The sequence below is a fragment of the Chenopodium album genome, chromosome 5 (genome assembly GCF_948465745.1).
Source record: "Chenopodium album chromosome 5, dcCheAlbu1.1, whole genome shotgun sequence".
Lineage (NCBI taxonomy): Eukaryota > Viridiplantae > Streptophyta > Magnoliopsida > Caryophyllales > Amaranthaceae > Chenopodium > Chenopodium album.
Window position 1 is genome coordinate 791,537 of NC_137838.1, and position 21,428 is coordinate 812,964.

The window sequence follows — 21,428 nt, forward strand, 5'->3', positions numbered from 1 at the left end:
ACCATCTAAACCAAGCGGCTTCAGATAACAAAGGTTTTGACAGCATTACTGGCTTTGTTATCTGTGTTCTACAAGTAGTGTCAATTAAAACCGAGCATGAGGCTTCAGAACTGGAATAGATAACAGAAGCCGAACATGAGGCTTTGGACCTGGGATAGATAACAGAAGCAAATATCCTCATCAACAGCTATTGGCTTACTGTTTATTTAATATGGAGTACTTTTCTTCTTATAACATCTTAGAACAGACAGGAAGGTTCTTACCAAAACAAGCCATGATGATGCAATGGCAGGAACTCAAACTCAGTTTCCAAATTAGCACCGTCTCTCTGCCTCTCTTGAAGGTGAAGAATAAGTCGATCCTGATTCCTGAATGAAAGAGGTCTATTTACTTGCATCCTCACAATGCCACATTCAGTCCTGCAGCAGTGCGTCTGCACTTTTCTGATCTTCATCAAACTGTTTTTTTCAACAGTTAAACTCCTTCATGCAAACATACATGTTGCAGAAAACTCAAATACAATGGCGTGTTCTATAACAATTAAAGCACCATTTGTGCGATGAATAAGTTAAGCAAGCATAATAATAATATTGGGAATCATTATTGAAAAATGAAGACATCATGCCACCAAGTCTGCAGTTGCTTACATTATCAAAAATGTTAAAACTTGCAGTGTTTTAAATCAGTAGAGCTGAACATACATCTAATTCACCATCTCAATTTACATAAATACAGCTTTACATACACTAGACAATAGGAATACAGGTAACAAAAGTCTCTATCCTGCACCCAGCAAAGTGCAAGCTTTGAGTCAATCACTGCTTCTCAACTGAGTACAATGACAATAAAAATGTATACAATCCAGCATCAGTGAATGTGAGAGTGCTAAGAACAGAGGGGCAATATCAAATGTGCCAGCGGCTCTAATTAAGAAAACCATCATTTTTCTTCTCTTGCATTTTCATTCTGCAAGTATTTCTGAACACCATATACGACTGTTCCAGCAACAAACAAGAACACTGTGGGAGTGAAAGATGGGTACAGAAACTTTACGAGGAACTTATCCCACTCTTCTGGAAGTAATCCTGTTGAAATGAAAGAACAAAAGGTCACTAACAGAAAAGACGACAACTTTTGAGCCTAAAAAGACAGTATTGCAGATTCCTTAACATGTGAAGAATCAGATCATAGTTAAAAAGCAGTAATAACACTGGCTAAACTGCTTGTTTACAAAGTGTAGTGGAGAGCGGTAAATAAATTAAAGTTGTCAATCTCAGAACATCACCATCAAGCAAAATTCTTGAAGGAGAGTATCACAAAGATGGGTTATTGTTTAAGCTAACAGCCAAGGGTTGAATAAGGTCCAGGGAAGACCAACATTACCACAACTCGAGCAGGCTTGACCCTAAGGAGGAAAGCACGTAGGGTTCTGGTTGACCTTTGAAGCAACTTTCAAATGATGTATATCCTACAACATTTGACTAGCTTCCCGCAATCAAAGATAGACAACCAGGCTGCTAATTGAAGAGGCATGGGTTGCATACAGTTCCTACCTCATGGCCTTGACATCTATGCACATTATTAAAATGATTTGATTCTTTTAATTATCTATCCCAACCCCTCATACACTCACACTTACATCTCTCATGGTAGGACAGTTCTTGTCATCTCTAAGCAAAATACATTACCAGTCCGTATTAAGAGGAATTCTCTGCATTCAAAGCGAGAACCAAAGCAATGTTGATGGTACAAATGCGATTTCTCCTTACACCCAACTTATAGTTTGACAAACTTGATGTTGTCAATCACGCCATAAGATAAACTGATGTTTCCGATTTCCGAATACTAGCCAAAGCAGCTAGGATCCGGGAAGAAAGGTAGGTATATGATTTTGTGGTCACAAAAAGCAAACTCTTTCTAGTCTATCATCAGTACCTACACTGGTACAAAAGTTCTCTTCATGTTTGCTAAATTTTGTATTTACAAAATTGATAAACTAAATACAATTATCTTTGCTAATGTGATAAGAGTTTGCCAGGTTCACCTATGTTACTTTCCTAGTCCTCACAATTCATGTACCCCATTGCATTGGCATTTCAAAGCTTAATTAAGGCCATGCTCCAATCTTAATGACGCAAATTACCAGAAACAATTAAACTAGGCACCGAACCGGGTTACTACCAGATAGAACTTAATCATGTTCCTCTAACAAAGATACCTCCTAATCACTGTTGCTGGGCTGGTTAGGAAGGTCAAATGTATGCAATCTCTAACACAATTCAGCAGACCTCTGATTCAAAAGGCCAATTCACTTAAAATTTACTCCAACAAAGTATCAAGCATGATATATTGATAATTCACATACTTAAAAAAACACTCCTCAACACATCATTAGCAAAAGCTTACTAATTTCCAAACATACAGAGCAATTACTATAAATACAATAATCAAATTCTTGAATTAAATTGACCATATGATAAATTAATTAAGTACATAAAATGAAAAATAATATATGATAATCAAATACCTGAGGCAGCAAGAACAATGCCCTCAACAAGAATAACACAGCCAAGGCCCAACCAAGTAAGCAAAAAAGCTCTTTCATTCACACCTTGTTGATTATCTTCCTCAACCCCATTTTTTTTACCCAAAAAATCTGGTTTTTCCACTGGATTGCGCCGTATAATTGAAGCTCTTTCTCTCTTCCCTTTCTTCTTCCCAGTTGAGGATGATGGTTTGGGTAATTGGGTTGACCCGAATCCTTGCCCGGTTGAAGAAATGGGTTTTTTATCAGAAGATTGCTCAATTGGGTCATTATTAATGATGGGTTTTGAAGATTGAGATTCTGAAGATGATGAATCTAGACAAAAGATGGTGAATTTGGGTTTGGTTGGAAGAGTTTTGAAGAGTAAGAGATGAGGTTTATTGGTGAAGGAAGAGGATTGAAGAGAAAGCAGTGCCATTTTTTTTAGCTTATTTTGTTTGGTATTTTTACATTTCTCTCAAATTTTTGGTTTATTATTTTGTTCCATGTTTTCTTGGAATTGGGTCATTTTCCCTCTTTTTTCTATCCATTTTAATTATCCTAGAATTCAGAAACAAGAAACTTGAAGAGTGTACACTACTCCCAAATCCCAATAAGGTTTGACTAAAACAATACAGTATACATTTTGTCCAATTTGGTAAACATCCTTTAAGTGAAATCATAAACAACTCAAATTTTGGGGGTTGGATACGATAAATGACATAACCAATTTTCTGTGTCGGGGATTCCACTTAATACCGAAAAATTGTAACTTATCGTACACAAACCTTCATTATTAATTACTTCGTATTAGGCCTATAATATTAATTACGAGTACTTCGTATTAGACCTATACTTCAAAATCAAGGATATGAGGTGAGAACGATACTACGAACTTACGAAGTATCACCTTATTCACCCCAACCTCCTTTTGATATGAATGATGTAATCCGCGTTACTCCGTATTTTATTTCCCTTATTTTTTTTCTCCTCCACAAAATAGAAATTTAAAAAATGATTTTATGACATGGCCAAAATGTTCATCAATCCAGTGGTTTCTCTCTCCTCCCCAAAAATGGCGTTTCTCACTCAACTCCACTCTCTCTCTCTACCCTCCACTTTCCTTCCCAAACCACCTTCTTTCAATCGCACCTTTTCTCTCTCCTCGAAGACGAAGACCAAGCCACAATTTACAGCTCAAACCAACAACAATGGCGGCGCTGCTGTTGTCTGGTTCAAGCATGACCTTCGAATCGACGATCATCCCGGCATTGTTTCCGCCGCTTCCAACTACTCCAATGTTGTCCCTATTTTCGTCTTTGATCCTCGCATTTTATCCCGTTAAGTCTATTTCTCTTTCTTTTTTCTACTTGAATTTTAATTTCTTTGATAAAATTTCGGAGAAATTATCTGAATAAACGAGTTTAACCATCCATGAATTGGGTTAATTTTCTGATTGATAAATTGCTTTGATTTATGGTCTCACATTGATTAGTGATTTGCTTAGTATTCAATTTTGTGTATGAAATTTATTAATGTATGTAATTTGTAGCTTTATGTTTAGGAGGGAAATGAAGAAGCTTTATATTTAGGAGGGAAATGAAGAATTAGAAATTATGTTACTTTTAGTTGTATTTAGGAAGGAAATGAAGAATTAGAAAGTGGGCCGATTTTGTATTTGAAATTTACTAATGTATGTAATTTGTTACTTTAGCTGTATTTAGGAACTAGGAAGGAAATGAAGAATTAGATATTGGTTTAATTTTGTATTTCCAATTCATTAATGTATTTAATTTTTTAATTTAGTTATATATATAGGAGGGAAATGAAGAATTATGAATTGGTTATTTAAGGATTTTTCTTTCCATGGTATACACTATACAATTGAGAGTAGATTTGCAAGCCTGTAAATGTTGTGATTTGAATTGTGTTTGCATAGTGGCTTACACAATGTACTTTTGTTTGTTGTCGATTTTTGTGAGTTATCCTTCCGCGAGGGCTATGATAGTCTAGTCTTCCCTATATCGTTCCAATAAATCAAATGGCACAAACCTTAGAATGCCAACATGGGCCTTCTTTGTTCACAATGATCTGTGTGAATTTGACTCTCACACTTCTTAGCTTAGTTTAATGTAATTTGCTAAATTCAAGTGAAATGAGTGTAGATTTGTAGCATTTGAAGAACAAGTGTCATTAGAGATTTATAGATATTGTCGTGTAGAGTATGGACCCCATTGCTTCAATAGGCATTAAAGCTTAAAGGATGTTTACGATGACAGTCATTCTCACAGCTATATTTACAATAGGGCAGAACTGCAATAGACTTTAGAGTTGTACTTTTCTTTCTTTTTTTTTATTTTTTTTTTATTTTTTTTAGTTTTTACTCTTTGCTTTGGTTTGGACCGAATGACCGATAAAGTAAATTTCCACTAACAAGGATTATTGAGAGGTGGGTTCTTTGTTGTCACTGCTAGTATTACAGCTATTCTCTGTTCCATGCTATCTAAATAGTCATTCCTCAAAGTGCTAGCAAATGTGGACTGCCTCATGCGTGTGTTTATTGTGACCAAAGTATATTGTGGAGGCTTATTTGTAGTGACATATGGGTACTGCAGGTTTTCCTGATGAAATGGTAGAACTGCTTCTTCTTGCTGTAGAAGACTTAAGGAGGTCACTTAAGGAGCATGGTTCCAATTTGATGATCAGATCTGGGAATGTGGAAAGCATCTTAAGAGAACTAGTAAAAGAGGTTGTTACACATTAGGTATACTTAAATGCGATAATTAATAGTCAGTTTGTGAGAACATTGAGCATTCATAGTTTCACTTTGTTAATTTTATAAATGAGTACTTATTACTCAAACAGATTAAAGCAACCGTATTATTTGCGGAAGAAGAGGTAGAATATGATATGCGTTCTTTGGTTGCTACTGTTGATGATTCCCTAGCAACAGATCCTGTTCTAGATTGGAAACCAAAGATTGAGGTGTGGAGGACGTCTTTTTATGATGCAAAGTTGATGGTGATTGTCTCATTCTCATCTAAGTGATTACATTGTTTCATTACTTTCATGTATGCTTGACAAACATTGTGCTCACTAATAAACATGTAGAGCTTAGATGACTTACCTGCATTCTTTGGAGATGTGAAGAAACCTCAACACAATGATGTTTCATTGCTTGGTATTCCAAGATTTCATGGATGCTTTATGGACTTGGATTGGGGTGAGCTATCTTGTCCTCATTAAACCTTGTCTCTTTATCAGTTGAAGCGTGAATGTTTATTCTAGCGTTCCTACTCTATGCTGAATTTGTCATCAATAATGTCCATGGACTCATATCAGGTCATCTTCCCACTATCGATGATATGTGTACATTCATGGACTATCATGCAAATAAAGAAAAAGAACAATGGAATTCCATCAAACACACTTCAGCAGAAGCTGTATTGAGAATGGATCACATGAAGCTGCTAAAATCCGGCAGCCCTGTGCCCGGGGAATCTAGGGTATCACAATTAGGGAGCAGCAGTCAAATTTCCAATGAAACTCAAAGAAAGAGGCTGGAAAACTCTGTTTTTGGTACAAGTAAAGGAAACATAGTTGCTGGCGGAACAGAAACTGTATTGAATGCATTGGCTGGGTATTTGAGATATCTGGAAGGAACAGCACGAGATGACTGGCAAGAGTAAGTTCTATTGTGATGATCTTTTCTTTAGCTCATTTTGGCTTGAGTTCCCTTTCACTTTATCTAATACTCCCTCTGTTTTCTTTTACTTGCAACACACCTTTTAGGCACGCAGTTTTAGGAGATGATTAGTGAGGGTAAATGAGCGATTTTATCAATATAATTTTTACACAAAGATTAGAATAGGGTTAAGTATCATTTGTAAAAATTAAAATGAATATATAATTGTTTACATTACATAAACCCGACCTCAAAACACATGCCACAAGGCTGTGTAGCAAGTAAAAAGAAACGGAGGAAGTACTTAATTGACATAACACAAATAAAATAAGACAAATGATTTCATAGAATTTTTTATGGATAAATTTTTCTTGCTGAATTTTTTAGATTTATAAGTATTTGATACTACCCTAAAATTATGTAGAAGGCATTGCAGGTACAAATAGAGTTGTCAATTCAGGTAAACGGGTCGGGTAAGAGTGGGTCGGGTCAATTCAGATTAATTCTATAACCTATGCGGGTCGGGTTTGGGATGGGTCATGCTTGAGTCGGGTCATACTTCTTATCGGGTTTGGGTCGGGTTACATTCGGGTCAGGTGAACAATAGGTCGGGTTTTCACGGGTAAAAACGGATTATGGTATTTCTCAGGTTCGAGTAGGTTTGGTTCAAGTCAATAATTTGCAAGTTAGAATCAGGTCGGGTCATTCTCAGGTTTGAGTCGGGTTCGGTTCAAGTCAATAATTAGCGGATTATAATCAGGTTGGGCCATTTTCAAGTCGGGTCATTCTCGGCTTCAAGTCGGGTTCAGTTCAAGTCAATAATTTGCGGGTTATAATCAGGTTTGGTCATTTCCAAGTCGGGTTAATCTCGGATTCAAGTCGAGTTATGTTCAAGTCAATAATCTACAGGTTACAATCAGATCGGGTCATTTTCATATTCGGGTTCAACATACTATAAATAGATAATTATCATTTTTATCAAGCTAATAATTTCCTTTGACTATAATATATATGGAAATATTCTAGGGAACTATAGTTTATAATTTAGAAAGATAATTATCTCCTTTCACCAGACAACAAATATATACTATATTTAAATCTTTAATTTGAGGATGATTCTACTAGACAAAATGCTTTGATCAACAATAATAAGGTGGTCTAAATTGCATTTAAGGTGATTTGAAATCGGGTTAAGAACAATTTGAGTTAAATTTAGGTCGGGTCAATAACAAGTTGTGTTAATTTCGAGTCGGGTTAGTAACAAATCGGATTGAATTTTTAGGTTGGGTTAGTAATAGATATGGTAAAATTCAAGTTAGGTCAATAACAAGTCGGGTTGAATTTGGGTCAAGTCAATCACAAGTAGGGTTGATTTCGGGTCGGGTTTATAACAAGTAGGGTTAATTTCGCGTCAGGTTAAAAACTGGTCGTGTGGAATTCAAGTCAGGTTAGTAACAAGTCGAGTTAAATTCGGGTTTTGACGGAGTAAAACGAGTTTAGGTCAATTTTGGTTCAAGTCGGATCAGTGCAAGCTAATTAAATAAACCGTTGTGAACAAATAAATCGGTGCAAGTTGTAAACCCGGTAAATTGGCCGTTTAAAAGAGAATTGAATGGTTCCACACACTCAATTGAACTCCCAGATGGTATTGGGAACCATGGTAAACATTTAAGCAATTTTTATTTCCGGGCGAAAAAAACTCAAAAAATTCCAAAATTAAAGGCTAATATCCACGTTTTTTAAGAAATTTTAGAGGTTTCAGGGCTCGGTGTCGAAAAGTCTTGAAATTCTATAGGATACATTTCAGAGTTATATAATGTCGTTTGGAACCAAATATGATCATTATTTGTTGTCATAAATGTTCGTGGTAGACTTGAACTAATGAAATCAGTACAAGTTGTAAACCGATAAATGTGTCGTTTAAAGGCAAATTGGATGGTTCCACCCACCCAATCGGACTCCCGAAAGGTATTAGGGACCATGGTAAACATTTCAGCAATTTTAAATTATGGGCGAAAAAAAATCTAAAAATTTCAAAATTGAAGGTTAATACCCACGTTCTTTGAGAAATTTTGGTGATTTCGGGTCTCGGTGTAGAAAAGTATTAATATTTTAGGAGATTTACATCTCGGGGTCATATAATGCTATTCGGAACCATATATGATCATTATATGTTCTCATAAACGTTCGCAATAGGCTTAAGTTAATGAAATCCGTGGAAGTTGTAAACCAGTAATTAAATTGGCCGTTTAAAGGCAAATTGGATGGTTCCACCAACCCAATTGGGCTCCCGAAGGGTATTAAGGATCATGGTAAACATTTCGGCAATTTATATTTCCAAGCGAAAAAAGTTAAAAAAATTCCAAAATTGAAGGGTAATATCCACGTTTTTTAAGAAATTTTGAAGGTTTCGGGGCTCGGTGTCGAAAAGTTTTGAAATTCGATGGGATACGTCTTGGAGTCATATAATGCCGTTTGGAACCAAATATGATCATTATTTGTTGTCATAAATGTCCGTGGTAGGCTTGATTAATGAAATCAGTGCAAATTGTAAACCGATAAATAAGTCGTTTAAAGGCAAATTGGATGGTTTCACCCACCCAATCGGACTCCCGGAGGGTATTAGGGACCATGGTAAACATTTCGGCTATTTTTATTTCCTGGCGAAAAAAAGTAAAAAAAACTTCCAAAATTGAAGGCTAATATCCACGCTTTTTGAGAAATTTTGGAGGTTCCGAAGCTCGGTGTCAAAAAGTGTTGAAATTCTATGGGATACATCTCGGAGTCATATAATGTCGTTTGGAACCAAATATGATCATTATTTGTTGTTATAAATGTTCGTGGTATTCTTGAATTAATGAAATAAGTGCAAGTTGTAAATCGATAAATTAGTCGTTTAAAGGCAAATTGGATGGTTCCACCCAGCAAGGTATAAGGGAGCGTGATAAACATTTCGGCAATGTTTAATTCCGAGTTAAAATACCAAAAAATTTCTAAATTGAACGTTTATATCCACGCTCTTTGAGAAATTTTAGAAGTTTCGGGGCCCAGTGTAGAAAAGTATTAATTTTTTAGGGGATACATCTTGGGGTCATATAATGCTGTTTGGAACCATATATGATCATTATATACTGTCTTAAACGTTTGCAGTTGGCTTGAGTTAGTGAAATTCGTGCAAGTTGTAAACAGGTAATTAAATTAGCCGTTTAAAGAGAAATTGGATGGTTCCACCAACCCAATTGGGCTTCCGGAGGATATTAGGGACTATGGTAAACATTTCAGCAATTTTTATTTTCGGGGAAAAAAAGTCAAAAAATTCCAAAAAATGAAGGCTAATATCCACGTTTTTTGAGAAATTTTGGAGGTTTCGGGGCACGGTGTCGAATAGTCTTTAAATTCTAGGGGATACATCTCGGGGTCATATTATGCTGTTTGCAACCAAATATGATCATCATTTATTCTCATAAATGTTCGTGGTAGGCTTGAATTAATGAAATCAATGCAAGTTGTAAGCCGATAAATTAGTCGTTTAAAGGCAAATTGGATAGTTTTACCCACCCAATCGGACTCCCAGAGGGTATAAGGGACCATGGTAAGCATTTCGGCTATTTTTATTTCCGGGCGAAAAAAACACAAAAAATCCAAAATTGAAAGCTAATATCCACGCTTTTTGAGAAATTTTGGAGGTTCCGGAGCTCGGTGTCGAAAAGTCTTGAAATTCCGTGGGATACATCTCGGAGTCATATAATGCCGTTTGGAACCAAATATGATCATTATTTATTGTCATGAATGTTCTTGGTAAGCTTGAATTAATGAAATCGGTGCAAGTTGTAAACCGGTAAATTGGTCGTTTAAAGGCAAATTGGATGGTTCCACCTACCCAATTGGACTCTCGGAGGGTATTAGGAAACATGGTAAACATTTCGGCAATTTTTATTTACGGGCGAAAAAATGAAAACATTTCAAAATTGAAGGCTAATGCTCATGTTTTGAGAAATTTCAGAGGTTTTAGGGCCCGGTGTAGAAAAGTATTAATATTTTTAAATTTACATCTCGGGGGTCATATAATGCCGTTTGTAACCATATATGATCATTATATGTTTTCATAAATGTTCGTAGTAGGCTTGAGTTAATGAAATCAGTGCAAGTTATAAACCGGTAAATTGGTCGTTTAAATGCTAATTTGATGGTTCCACCCATCTAATTAGATTCTCGGAGGATATTAAGGACAATCGTAAATATTTCGGCAATGTTTATTTCCCGGGAAAAAAAGTAAAAAAATTCTAAAATTGAAGACTAATATCCACGCTTTTTGAGAAATTTTGGAGGTTTCCGGACCCGATGTCGAAAAGTCTTGAATTTCTAGGGGATACATCTCGGGGTCATATAATGCTCTTCAAAGCCACATATTATCATTATTTGTTGTCATAAATGTTTGTGGTACGCTTGAGTTAATGAAATCCGTGCAAATTGTAAATCGGTAATTAAATTGGCCGTTTAAAGGCATATTGGATGGTTCCACCAACTCAATTGGACTCCCGGAGGGTATTAGGGACCATGGTAAAAATTTCGGCAATTTTTATTTCCGGGCGAAAAAAAGTAAAAAAATTCCAAAATTGAAGACTAATATCCACGTTTTTTTAAAAATTTTAGAGGTTTCAGGGCCCGGTGTCGAAAAGTTTTGAAATTCTAAGGGATACATCTCGGGGTCATATGATGTTGTTTGGAACATATATGATCATTATTTGTTTTCATAAATGTTCGTGATACGTTTGAGTTAATGAAATCAGTGCAAGTTGTAAACCGGTAAATTAGTCGTTTAAAGGCAAATTAGATGGTTCCACCCACCCACCCAATTGGACTCCTAGATGGTATTAGGGTCCATGGTAAACATTTCGGCAATTTTTATTTCCGGGCGAAAAATAAAGTCAAAAATTATCAAAATTGAAGGCTAATATCCATTTTTTTTTGAGAAATTTTGAAGAATTCAAGGCCAGTGTCGAAAAGTTTAGAAATTCTAGGTGATACATTTCGGGGTCATTTAATGTCATTTGGAACCATATATGATCATTATTTGTTGTCATAAATGTTTGTGGTAGGCTTGAGTTAATGAAATCGGTGCAAATTATAATCCAGTAAATAAGTTGTTTAAAGGCAAATTAGAAGGTTTCACACTTCCACCCACCCAATTGGACTCACGAAGGGTATTAGGGAACATGGTAAACATTCCGGCAATTATTAACTCTGGACCAAAAAAGTTTTAAAATTCCAATAGTAAAGGCTTTTTTATCCACGGTTTTTGAGAAATTTTTGAGGTTTCAGGACCCGTTGGCGAAAAGCCTTGAGATTCTAAGGAATATATATCTCGGGGTCATATAATGTGGTTTAGAACCATATATGAACACTATTTGTTGTCATAAATGTTCATGATAATTTTGAGTTAATGAAATCAGTGCAAGTTGTAAACTAGTAAATTTGTAGTTTAAAGGCAAATTAGATGGTTCTACCCACCTAATCGGACTATCGGAGGGTAATAGGGATCATGGTAAATATTTTGGCAATTTTTATTTTTTTAGGAAAAAAAATCAAAAATTTCCAAAATTGAAGGCTAATGTCCATGCTTTTTGAGAAATTTTGGAGGTTTAGTGGCCCGCTGTCGCAAAGTCTTGAGAATCAAGGGAATACATATGGGGTTCATATAATGTCATTTGAAACCATATATGATTATTAAATATTATCATAGATGTTAGTGGATGGCTTGAGTTAATGAAATCGATGCAAGTTGTAAAAATTGGCCGTTTAAAGGTAAATTGGATGGTTCCGCCCACCCAATTGGACTCCCGGAGGATATTTGGGACCATGGTAAACATTTCGGCAATTTTTATTTATAGGCGAAAAAAAGTCTAAAATTCCAAAATTGAAGACTAATATCCACGCTTTTTGAGAAATTTTGGAGGTTTCGGGGCCTGGTGTCAAAAAGTCTAGAAATTTTAGGGGATATATTTCGAGGTCATATAATGCTGTTTGAAACCATTTATGATCATTTTTTGTTGTCATAAATGTTCGTACACTCGCTTGAGTTAATGAAATCAGTGGAAGTTGGAATCCGGTAAATTGGTCGTTTAAAAGCAAATTGAATGGTTCCACCTACACAATGGGACTCCCGGACGGTATTAGGTAAAATGGTAAACATTTCGGCAATTATTTTTCTCGGGCGAAAAAAAGTCAAAAATTTCAAAATTAAAAGGCTAATATCCATGCTTTTTGAGAAATTTTGGAGAATTGGGGGCCCGGTGCGAAAAGCATTAAAATTCTAGGGGATATATCTTGGGGTCATTTAATGCCGTTTGGAACCATATATGAACGTTATTTGTTGTCATAAATGTTCGTGGTAGACTTGATTTAATGAAATCGGTGCAAGTTGTAAACTAGTAAATTGGTCATTTAAATGCACATAGGATGGTTCCGCCCACCCAATTAGACTATCTGAGGGTATTAGGGACCATGGTAAAAATTTCGACAATTTTTATTTTCTGGCAAAAAATAGTCTAAAATTTCCAAAATTGAAGGCTAATGTCCACGCTTTTTAATAAATTTTGGAGGTTTAGTTGCCCGATGTCTCAAAGTCTTGAGAATTTAGGGAATAAATCTAGGTGTCATATAATGCCATTTGGAAGCATTTATGATTAGTATATGTTATCATAGATGTTAGTGGTAGTCTTGAGTTAATGAAATCGGTGCAAGTTATAAGCCAGTAAATTGGTCTTTTAAAGGAAAATTGGATGGTTCCACCCACCAAATTGGACTACCGGGGGCTATTGGGGATCATGATAAACATTTCGTCAATTTTTATTTTGAGTGAAAAAAAAAGGCTAAAAATTCCAAAATTAAAGGCTATCCATGCTTTTTGAGAAATTTTGAAGGTTTCGAGGTCTAGTGTCGAAAAACCTTGAAATTTTAGCTGTTTGGAACCATTTATGATCATTGTATGTTGGCATAAATGTTCGTGCTAGGCTTGATTTAATGAAATCGAAACTGGTAAATAGGTCGTTTAAAGGCAAATTGGATGGATACACCCACTCAATTGGAATCCCGGAGGGTATTAGGGACTATGGTAAAAATTTCGGCAATTTTTATTTCTTGGTGAAAAAAAATCAAAAAATTCCAAAATTGAAGTCTTATATCCACGCATTTTGAGAAATTTTTGAGGTTAGGTACGGTGTCGAAAAACTTTGAGATTTTAAGGTATACATCTCGAGGTCATATAATGTCGTTTGAAACCATATATGATAATTATATGTTGTCATAAATGTTCGTGGTAGGCTTAAGTTAATGAAATCGGTGGAAGTTGTAGATCGGTAAATTGGTCGTTTAATGGCAAATAGGACGGTTCCACCCACCTAAATGGGCTTGCGGAACGTATAAGTGATCATGGTAAACATTTCGGCAATTTTGCGAAAAAAGTTTTAAAAAATTCCAAAATTGAAGTCCAATATCCACGCTTTTTTAGAAATTTTAGAGGTTAGGGGGTTCGGTGTCGAAAAGTTTTGAAATTGGAACCATATATGATCATTATTTGTTGTCATAAATGTACATGGTAGGCTTGAGTAAATGAAATCGGTGCTAGTTGTCAATCGGTAAATCGGCTTTTTAAAGGCAAATCGGATGGTTCCACCCAGCCTGGGTATTCCCTAAGGGTATTATGGACCATTTTAAACATTACGACAATTTTATTTTCCGGACGAATAAAATTCTAAAATTTTTTAAATTGAAGTCTTATATTCACACATTTTGCGAAATTTTAAAGGTTTCGGGTTTGGTTTGGGTCAACTCAGGTCGGGTTTTGGTCAGGTCAATTTGAATTAATTCCATAACTTATACGGGTTGGGTTTGGGTTGGGTCATGCTTGAGTCGGGTCGCGTCAGGTTATACTTCTTATTGGGTTTTGGTCGGGTTTATAACAGGTCGTGTTACATTTGGGTCGGGTGAACAATAAGTCTTGTTTAATTTTGGTTTTCACGGGTTAAAACGAGTAAGGGTAATTCTCGGGTTCGAGTCGGGTTCGGTTCAAAGTCAATAATTTTCGGGTTAGAATCCGGTCGGGTCATTCTCGGGTTTGAGTCGGGTTCGGTTCAAGTCAATAATTTGCGGGTTATAATCAGGTATGGTCATTTCCAGGTCGGGTCACTCTCGGAGTCAAGTCAGGTTATGTTCAAGTCAGTAATTTGCAAGTTCTAATCAAGTCGGGTCATTTTCAAGTCAGGTCACATTCAGGTTCAACTAACTATAAATACATAATTATCATTTTAATCAAGCTAATTTTTTCCTTTGACTATAATATATATGACAGTATACTAGGGATTTATAGTTTATAATTTAGGAAGATAATTATCTCCTTTTACCATACAACAAATATATACTATATTTAACTCTTAAATTTGAGGATGATGATCCTTTCTTTTGTTGGTGTGGACCGACTTGGTCTCCCTTGACAAATTGCTTTGATCAACAATAGTAAGGTGGTCTAAATTGCATTTAAGGTGATTTGAAATCAGGTCAGGAACAATTTGGATTGAATTTAAGTCGGGTCAATAACAAGTCGTGTTGATTTCGAGTCGGGGTAGTAACAGATCGGGTTGAATTTTTTGGTCGGGTTAGTAATAGGTCTGGTAAAATTTCGGGTCGATTCAATAACAAGTCGGGTTGAATTTGGGTTAGGTTAATAATAAGTTGGGTTGATTTTGGGTTGGGTTTGTAACAGGTTAGGTTAAATTCAGGTTGGGTTAGGAACGGGTCGAATTGAATTCAGGTCAGGTTAGTAACCAGTCAGGTCAAACTCGGGTTTTGACGGGTTAAAACGGGTTTCGGTCTATTTCGGTTCAAGTCAGATTCGATTCAGGTCAATAATTTACGGGTTACATTCGGGTCGGGTCATCCCCAGGTCAGTTCATGTTCGAGTTCGGGTTTCACATACGCGAGTCAACTCAGATCTAGGGTTGGTATCAGGTCGGGTTTGGGTCACCATTTTTTTGGGTTCAGTTGGGTCGGTTAATAATCGGGTTTGAGTCGGTATTTCGGGTCGGCTCAACTTTTGACAACTCTAGGTACAAATTTGTAAAACCATATGCTTATATTTGGTTATTATTGTTTAAAAACATATGTTGGGACAATTCAATATTCGAAGTGGATGTATTTGTATGGGACCGAAAGTGGATATATTTGTATGGGACTGAAAGACTACTTGCTTGGTTAATACTCAACACTGACCAATTCGCCTAAGTATGCATGAATAGATTGCAACATTCAGATTAGTCTTTTGCTCTACAAATTTTCAAAGGTGCAGATATCATGAAATATAAAAAGGGCTGTAGAATTTTTAAGGTGTTAGACTTCAGCATTTCTGTTTCTAATTACTATTGCTGTTCCAATATCTGCATGAAATGTACTTGTTATCCCAGTTGAAGAATTATAGTATGTGGCTTGTCCTCTGTAATTATTGCTAAACCAAGACTTGTTAAGTCACTCCAGTGTAAATTAATCTCCCATTGAGTTTATAATTCCTATCCTGATGTGGTTTCAGGATTCACCTAAAGTTGAGGGAGACTGAAATCCGAACTGGAGCTTCATTTGGAGCTCTTTTTGGATCTGCTTTGCAGCTTGGCACCATATCCCGTAGGAGAGTATATTATGAAGCAATAAGATATGAGAAAGAACGAAATGGTGGGTTTTTATCTCCATTTGGGTATTCTACGACAACAGTTGCTGCTGCCATTGATGCAGTATGCTCGATAGAGGTGTGAGGATTGATAACTTGACTGAAAGCTGTCTTTTTTTTTTTTTTTTTATTAAACAGACTTTGTTTTTCTAATTGTTGTCAGCTAATCCTTCTAAATATTTGTGGCAGTGGTATTGGCTTCTGAGTTTGAAAAGCTTATCTCAGAGGGAAGAACCGTACTCTAAAAGACTGTGGAGATGGAATGGCCACCTAATTCAGGTATGTTAATTGATAGGGAATGGGTGGGGGATGTATATTTCGCTCGTACCCTTTTCCCGTCTATAGGGAAGTTGACTCTTGTTGGACCAACTTATCTTTATTCTAAGAAATCTTAACTATGGTGTGGGCTTATGGAGTTTGGAGCTCGAATAGGGCATGTAGATGCTGCTACTGTCTTCAGTTTTTTTTTCTGAAAAGCATTCGTTCCTTTCTTCCACAATGATGTATCTTCTCCATATTTTCGTATCATGTTGTGTTCATTTAAAGCACGCTTGACTCTCTAATTCTCTAAACTAACCTTTACCAAAAGTTCATCTGCCTTTTTGAAATGATGTTACTACCTCTGCTTGAGGAAATTTTGGTGCATTCACTCTGAGTTATTAGATTTTGTTTGAGGCAGTTTAACTGTCCTTGTCATTTTCAATGTTAGACATGAGCTTGATGGGGTTTATTCCTTAGATAGTCAGCTGGTTTGTTGATTATAGTAGTTTCCAAATGTGATATTACAAGTCCAGTCGGTGATGTAAGTGTAGGATTCATCATTCATGTGACACGATTTTTATTTTATTTTTATTTTTTAGAGTATTTTCAATAGATTTTTTTTTTTTTTTTTTTTTCTGGTTGAGTATCTGAATTTCTCCTGGCATAACTGTGAATCTCTGACATGTGTGGCCAAAATTGAATTGTAGATTTTTGGCTACTAAACACTGTTCTGTTTTTAGTACACAGTTGTTGGTTGTGAAGGGCCTGCTGTTCTTCTTGTCCATGGATTTGGGGCTTTCTTTGAGCATTATCGTGACAACTTGAGTAATATAGCTGATGGTGGGAATCGAGTTTGGGCTCTTACTCTTTTAGGCTTTGGACGGTCTGAAAAGCCAAATATTGTTTACAGTGAGCTCATGTGGGCGGAATTATTGCGCGACTTCATTGTTGAGGTTGTGGGTGAGCAAGCACATCTTGTTGGAAACTCAATTGGTGGTAGGTTTCAACTTGCCTTTTCTTCGCCTTTTCTTCAACAGACATTTGAATTTAATGCTCTGTTCTTAGGCCTTATTTAATTCACCTTATTTCCATTTATTTCAAGAATAGATAAGTTTAGATTAGGGTTTATAAGGGCTACCAAAGATCAATTTACCACTAAATGAAGTTCAGTATGTTCAAATAAGTTCAGATATGCTCTGTTCTTATTTCCTTCAATACCTGTTGTAATCTATGTTTTTTGAATGTCAGGATACTTTACTTCAATTGTTGGTGGTCTTTGGCCTTCACTGGTCAAATCTATTATTCTTATGAACAGTGCTGGAGATGTTTTTCCAGGATTTTCCTCTCTGCTATTCTTTAAGGTGAGGAATTTATGAGCTGTATGATTGCTACTTGAGTAGCTTTTGGAGAAGTGCTCATGAAAACTAGATTTTGCACTAAGAACAGCTTTTTTCCACCCGAATCCATTGTAGGAAAGACAAATTTCTGGGGCTGCTTGGTTGGGATCAAGAGCAATTCTGCAATACTTGAGATTTAGCATAAGAAGCCTCGTTAAAAATTGCTACCCTACTGTAAGTGGGCTCATTCACAGCTATGCTTGATAACTGTAACTTGTTCTAGGCTTTTATTATTATTTCTTTTCATTCTCTTTGTTAACAATAATTTGTATGTTATTTCAAATTTGAAGCGACCTGAAAGGGCTGATGACTGGCTCATCAAGGAAATGCTTAGAGCTGTATCCTCTTCTATTAATGAGATTTGGTTTTCCGTTGCTGCTCTATTTCTGTTTTGCTTTATACTTTCCTATGTTTCAAGCATTGTCAACCTTGATGTTTGCACAAGTCATATGATCCTGGCTCGGTAGAGGTTTTAGAGAGTGTATTCAGCTTCAATTTGTCCATTCCTCTTAATCATCTTTTAAGCAGATTAACAGGGAAGGTTTTAATTATACAGGTAATTCTAATTTTGTTTGCAATATTAATAATAATTGATGATTAAGTTCTAGCTGTATATGATAAAAACTACTAGGCATTCAACTCATGTCTGATTGGTTTATTTATTTTCGTCAGGGAATGAAAGACCCAATAGCTGATCCTGGTTCCAAGCTTGCTATGTTCAGAGAGCACTGTGAAGGAATCATGATCAAGGAGCTTAATGCTGGTAATTACACCTTTCAAACTCCTGAATTTATTGATGTACGAAAGTCTGAATACTTCAGTTGGATACTATAACCATGGTGTTGATACTGTAGGCCATTGCCCCCATGATGAGTGTCCAGATGAAGTCAATGCTATGATCTGTGAATGGATATCAGAGATTGAGAGCAAAATTCATTCTGAGAGCTTTGATTCATCAATCAGCTCACCATGCACATAACACAATTATGCTACCATAACCGTGTAAAAAATAAAGCCCGATAGCAAACACAATTATTTAGCCATTGGGTGATACCATTGATTTAGTTGGAAAATTATTAGGATGACTATGTAAAGTAGCTCAAGCTTGACATGGACAAACATGTAATACAAGTATTATTAATCTATCAGAGGGTTCTTACTCGCACTTGTTCCTGCTTTGCAATGTCATTTATTGTGAATTTGTTAATCACAATCACAATATCTGATACTTCATCCTTTTGTAATTGCAACGTGAAGGAGATGCATGATATTTATTGACAGTGAGCCACACACAAAAAAAATATTCTATCATAGAAAACCAGTGATCAAACAACCTATAGTCATGATCAATAGGAAAATCAAAATACAGGTAGTAAAATTCCTTAGGTTCTTTTCACTTTACAAAAATATTACTAAGAACTAATACTACATAACATTATTTTAATTCAAAAAAAAAATTAAAAGAAAAAAAAAGTTAAAGTTTAACAAATATAAATAAAATTCGGATAATTAATTTGTAATCACTAAAAATCAATAACATCACAAAGTAAAAATTTTTGTGAATCAATAATATATTCTATTTTCAGTTATTTTAGGGAAAAAAAAAAAAAAAAAAAATCATACTTCAGATAAGATACATTCTTGAAAAGTACTTGTAAGAACTAAAAGTTTTGTTGCGAGTTAATAAATTCTCCCTTAAATTCATCAAATATCAAGCAAAGTGAACAAAACCTTAATATAATTGATAGACTATACTATAGATATATCATGGCCTCCAAATCCTTTTGAGCTTCTACTCCGAAGTTGCTCAATCTCAAAACCTATTATAAATCAACAATTTGTTATTTACTCGTAGCTACTATGGAGTAATATCAAATAAAAATTCACTAGACCAATATTGAACGAAATCTAAATAGAATAAAGTTTCAAAATTGACATCTGATGAACTTATAAGTTCCAAAATTCGCTCTTTTGAGCAAATGAGAGCAAAAATAGTCATTGAGAGACAAGAATGAGACAAGAAGCAACGATTTACAAATAGCTATGTCTTACAATATTTCTTAAACATCATGCACTAACCCTGTATGTAAACAATTAGTGGAAAGAATACTTGCTTTGGCAAAGTCATCTGAAGATCCTTGAAAAATCTGATTTCTTCAATGCAGGTGACTCAACTTGCTCTGGTGGGGCATTCACTATGTCACTTCTTCTCGAGAGTACATTGGCAGTAATTTGGTTGACAGAATACACCCTACTGGCAGTAATTTGGTTTACAGAGTACATTGGCAGTAGCCAGAATAATGTCCCAAGCCTTAGCCCCCTGAACAGGATAAGGTCGACTCTTTTATCCCTTGCTACTAATCAGGAGGCCTTAGCTCTGAGCCTCTGACGATTTCTTAAAAATCTAGATTAAAACAATCATAATGTCAGCTTCTCAAAGAATGATCACAGTGGATCTACCACCAGCTGGTGATCTCATGGAAGGAAACACCTCCAAACACCAGTACCCATTACCCAATAATCGCTATCTCCTAATGCCATTTCTACAAGTCTAACAAACATGTGGAGGTTCTCTCAATTCAAGCTTCATCTCTTCAGAGAGTGCTCTTATGTCAGGAATCACACCCCCATTGGAATATCTTATACTGCCATCCCCGACTAAATCTTTCAACAAGTCAACTGGTTCTACAGCACCCCCATGCTGCAAAAACTTTGTTCGAAGGGCAGTCCCAGTTTCGAGCGAGAGGGGATCCTCTTGACATGTATTTTTCCATATGGTTGCAGCAAAACACTTGGCATATAAATAGCTGTAGTATCCTACAAACAGGTAGAAGATACTCTCAGAACATATACTGTGTGGCACCCTTGAGCAAGGAGCCAAAAGCATGACATAAACGCAAGACATAGCAAATTATATGACTATGAGAAAAGGCAGCTTTTAATTATAGATCCCTTTTCAAGCATCATGATACATTGGTGTACTATAAAAGATGGTGATGATGATACCTCAATTTGGAAACTAACTAGAAAAAATCAGAAGATGACACAACAACACATCAAAAAATAACATGAAAGAATTCAACTCTTAAGTCAGGAATTTCAGGAACTATACAAACAGGAACAAATTTATGTGAGTTGAATCATGGCAAGTGTTGCACATAAAACTGGTCTTAAAATGGCTTAATGTTGATATAAAGTATAGACACATGGTAGCTCCAAGAAGTCTTAACAAACTGTTATCTCGTTTTCAGTTGCTACAAAGTAAAATTACTCACTGATATGTAGAAGCATATTAGGAGTAATACATTAAAACATTCCAAATCCAAATTGGCCATATCTATGAAATATCAACAATGAACAAGACAAGAAAGTCGTCAAATGAGCCAAACTTCTTATTGTAGCTAGAGCTGTCAATTCGGGTAAATGGGTCAGGTTTTGGTCAGGTCAACTCGAATTAATTCCATAACCTATGCGGGTTGGGTTAGGGTTGGGTCATGCTTGAGTCGGGTCAATCGGGTCATACTTCTTATCGGGTTTGGGTCGGGTTAATAACAAGTCGGGTTACATTCGGGTCGGGTAAACAATAGGTCGGGTTTAATTCAGGTTTTCACGGGTTAAAACGGGTTAGGGTAATTCTCGGATTCGAGTCGGGTTCGGTTCAAGTCAATAATTTGCGGGTTTGAATTAGGTCGTGTCATTCTCGGGTTTGAGTCGAGCTCGATTCAAGTCAATAATTTGCGGGTTATAATTAGGTCGGGTCATTTTCAAGTCGGGTCAATCTCGGGTTCAAGTCGGATTCGGTTCAAGTCAATAATTTGCGGGTTATAATCAGGTTGGGTCATTTCC

The 21,428-nt window shown here is 35.9% G+C and overlaps 3 protein-coding genes across 3 annotated transcripts in view; 1 reads left to right on the forward strand and 2 right to left on the reverse strand.

Annotated features, from left to right (window-relative positions):
- Positions 1–579: 579 nt before the first annotated feature.
- On the reverse strand, positions 580–3,068 carry LOC145629957 (protein LPA2-like). Its single transcript, XM_081682198.1, has 2 exons — positions 2,528–3,068; positions 580–1,085 (listed from the first exon to the last, which is right to left on the reverse strand). The coding sequence occupies exons 1-2, from the start codon at positions 2,961–2,963 to the stop codon at positions 940–942; spliced, it is 582 nt and encodes a 193-aa protein (XP_081538324.1). The 5' UTR covers positions 2,964–3,068; the 3' UTR covers positions 580–939.
- Positions 3,069–3,538: 470 nt separating this feature from the next.
- Positions 3,539–18,747, forward strand: LOC145629958 (uncharacterized). The gene is made up of 14 exons (XM_081682199.1): positions 3,539–3,864; positions 5,140–5,273; positions 5,390–5,545; positions 5,636–5,747; positions 5,867–6,209; positions 15,790–16,003; positions 16,114–16,203; positions 16,926–17,181; positions 17,434–17,546; positions 17,658–17,756; positions 17,873–17,920; positions 18,028–18,138; positions 18,255–18,345; positions 18,437–18,747. The coding sequence occupies exons 1-14, from the start codon at positions 3,552–3,554 to the stop codon at positions 18,559–18,561; spliced, it is 2,205 nt and encodes a 734-aa protein (XP_081538325.1). The 5' UTR covers positions 3,539–3,551; the 3' UTR covers positions 18,562–18,747.
- Positions 18,748–19,349: 602 nt separating this feature from the next.
- LOC145631406 (mitochondrial intermediate peptidase, mitochondrial-like) overlaps positions 19,350–21,428 on the reverse strand; it is a 30,705-nt gene continuing 28,626 nt past the window's right edge. The window contains exon 17 of the mRNA XM_081683475.1: positions 19,350–20,399. Coding sequence (XP_081539601.1) covers positions 20,134–20,399 — 266 coding nt within the window. The 3' untranslated portion in view covers positions 19,350–20,133. The remainder of the gene's footprint in view (positions 20,400–21,428) is intronic.